The 2,538-nt window shown below is 59.3% G+C and overlaps 1 protein-coding gene across 1 annotated transcript; it reads right to left on the bottom strand.

The window, feature by feature from the left end:
- Nucleotides 1–771: 771 nt before the first annotated feature.
- LOC127334795 (uncharacterized) lies at nucleotides 772–2,261 on the bottom strand. Its single transcript, XM_051361334.2, has 2 exons — nucleotides 1,116–2,261; nucleotides 772–1,019 (listed from the first exon to the last, which is right to left on the bottom strand). Exon 1 carries the CDS (start codon nucleotides 2,191–2,193, stop codon nucleotides 1,147–1,149), a length of 1,047 nt encoding a protein of 348 aa, XP_051217294.1. The 5' UTR covers nucleotides 2,194–2,261; the 3' UTR covers nucleotides 772–1,019; nucleotides 1,116–1,146.
- Between the last annotated feature and the right edge of the window lie 277 nt (nucleotides 2,262–2,538).

The following is a 2,538-nucleotide window of genomic DNA, read 5'->3' as shown; positions in this document are numbered from 1 at the left end:
CCACCAGAACAGATCACACTCATATCAGAGGGAAATACGAAAACACCTCACTGCATTAGAGCATCTCCACTCGTCTCCCCACAGAGCCCCTCACGACCACTTTTTTTCATTCGGACGGCGAAAAACAGCCCAGTCAGGTCCCCGGTTCCTCGTTTTGGTCCGGATTTGAGCCTATTTTCGTCCGGACTCCCCATGCCATCCTCGGTTTCTCGGGGGTCTTCCGGAGACTCCGGATGAAGCTAAACCAACCGCCCACGCCCACGTGTATCCTCTTTCGTCCGGATTCCCCGAGCCATCCTCTTTTTCGCCGAGAAACGCCGCTTGGGGAGCACACGACTGGGAAACTACTCCTTCCCACGCCAAATTTTGCCAACGAATGGGGATGCTCTTACACTCGCTCCGGTCCAGGAAATATGAGACGAAAAGAGATGTCCATCGGACGGCATGCGCGCGGGGATGCACCTAGACGGCTAGACGAAAAGAGATGTCCATACGGCTACACTAGACTGTGTTTGTTTGAAGTGTAGCATGGGCGATGGGCATCCTGCAGAGAAACTGGCTTGGTTGCCGTGCAAGACACTGTAGCGAGCCATAAAGCTAACGCTGCGGCGGGCTGCTGATATGTGATAACCTGTGCGAGCACAGTGCTAGACGTTACATATATTTATCTCTATGCAAACATCACATCTCGTCAGGGGCTGAGATCACTGCCAACACCATCGATTGCATGCAACAATACAGCAACTTAATTGTAACACTTTCATAATTCCATTTCGGCTGTGATCAATGGTATTACAGTAACACAACAACACAAGTAACACTCACACGACACAACATGCTAGGACGGGACGAACACAACTCTGGTAATAAGACATCAAGGTCCAGGGGGAGCAAGCAATCTACAATATTATTTGATCTCCTCTGAGATTAGCCCTAGGATGGCAGGGGCAGAACGCAGGAGGATCATGGCGCAGTGGCCCATCTTGGCCAGCTCGCACAACACTTCTTCTCGACACATTCTGCAAAACAAGTGATCAAGTTTTCCTTGGTTAGCTCTTGTTCACATAAACAAGTTCATGCAGATGCAATATGCCTACAATGTAGCTCGTGCTTACCTATGCTCCCAACATGGCAGAGTGCAGGATCTTAGTGATGGTAGGGCGGCGGCGGCGGGCTCGGAGTGGGAGGCTTGTACGCCGGAGGGGCGGGAGTCGGAGGCTTGTACGCCGGAGGGGTAGGAGTGGGGGGCTTGTGCGGCGGAGGAGTCGGCTTGGGCGTCGGAGTGTATGGTGGCGGGGATGGCTTGGGGGTTGGAGTGTATGGTGGCGGCGAGGGCTTGGGCTTCGGAGTGTAGGGTGGCGGGGAGGGCTTGGGGGTAGGAGTGTACGGTGGCGGCGATGGCTTGGGCGTCGGAGTGTAAGGTGACGGCGACGGCTTGGGCTTGGGCGTGTAGGGTGGCGGCGACGGCTTGGGCGTCGGCGTGTAGTGTGGCGGCGACGGCTTGGGCGTCGGAGTGTAGTGTGGCGGCGACGGCTTCGGCATCGGCTTCGGAGCCGGCTTGTAAGTCGGGGGTGCCGGCTTGTACGTCGGCGGAGTGGGTTTTGGCGCCGGCTTGGGTGCCGGCTTGTACGTTGGCCGCATGGGCTTGGGTGAGGGCTTGTATGTTGGTGGCGCCGGCTTGTACGTCGGTGGAGTGGGTTTTGGCGCCGGCTTGGGCGCCGGAGGCATCGGCTTGGGCGCCGGCTTGTACGTCGGCGGCATGGGCTTGGGTGAGGGCTTGTATGTTGGTGGCGCCGGCTTGTACGTCGGCGGTGAGGGTGTGGGCGTGGGCTTGTAGGTGGGTGGAGTCGGCTTTGGCCACGGCTTGTAGGTGGGCGGCGTGGGCTTGGGGTGCGTTGGCGGCTTGTACGTCGGAGGCGTAGGCTTTGGGGTGGGAGTGTACGTCGGCGGCTTGGGGGTGGGAGTGTAGGTGGGTGGCGGCGGCGTGTGCGTGGGAGGAGGAACGCCGTATGGTGGCTTGTGGGAGGCGGTAGGTGGCTTGGCGTGGTGGTGATGGTGGTGGCGAGGGGGCTTGTGCCCCTTGGGTGGCGGAGCCACCGGCGTCGGGGTGGGGGTGTACCCGCCGCCGGCCTGAGCCTCGAGGACCAGGCTCACGGCCAGGAGGGCCACCAGGAGAGCGGCTTTGCCACCCATTCTCACTCTGCTCTCACTCCCTCGCTGCTAGCTCTCTTGGCTGGCTCCGTGTGGTTCTGAGAAGAAGGGTGCCCATGGCAGGGTTTATATACACGGGGGGTTCTTGGATTCTTGCGACCGCGTGTGATGGAGCCGCGCCATGGCGAGAGGATAGGCTCGCATGTGGGGGAGGTTTCGCCGCTGGTCACTCTGACGCCGGGGTTTCACTGGTTCAGTGTGTACGCGAACGGGAATCGAGCTTGTAGTTACTAGGGCGGGGCCTCGGTGGAGCAGGTGATATTTACCCTGCGCTAGGGCCATGTGAGCCTGTGCGCCTGTGTCACAGTGCATGTCTCGGTGACCGAG

Source organism: Lolium perenne, chromosome 2 (assembly GCF_019359855.2).
Source record: "Lolium perenne isolate Kyuss_39 chromosome 2, Kyuss_2.0, whole genome shotgun sequence".
Classification (NCBI taxonomy): Eukaryota; Viridiplantae; Streptophyta; class Magnoliopsida; order Poales; family Poaceae; genus Lolium; species Lolium perenne.
The sequence above is the reverse complement of the archived record's forward strand: the minus strand, read 5'-3'. Positions and strand labels throughout refer to the sequence as shown.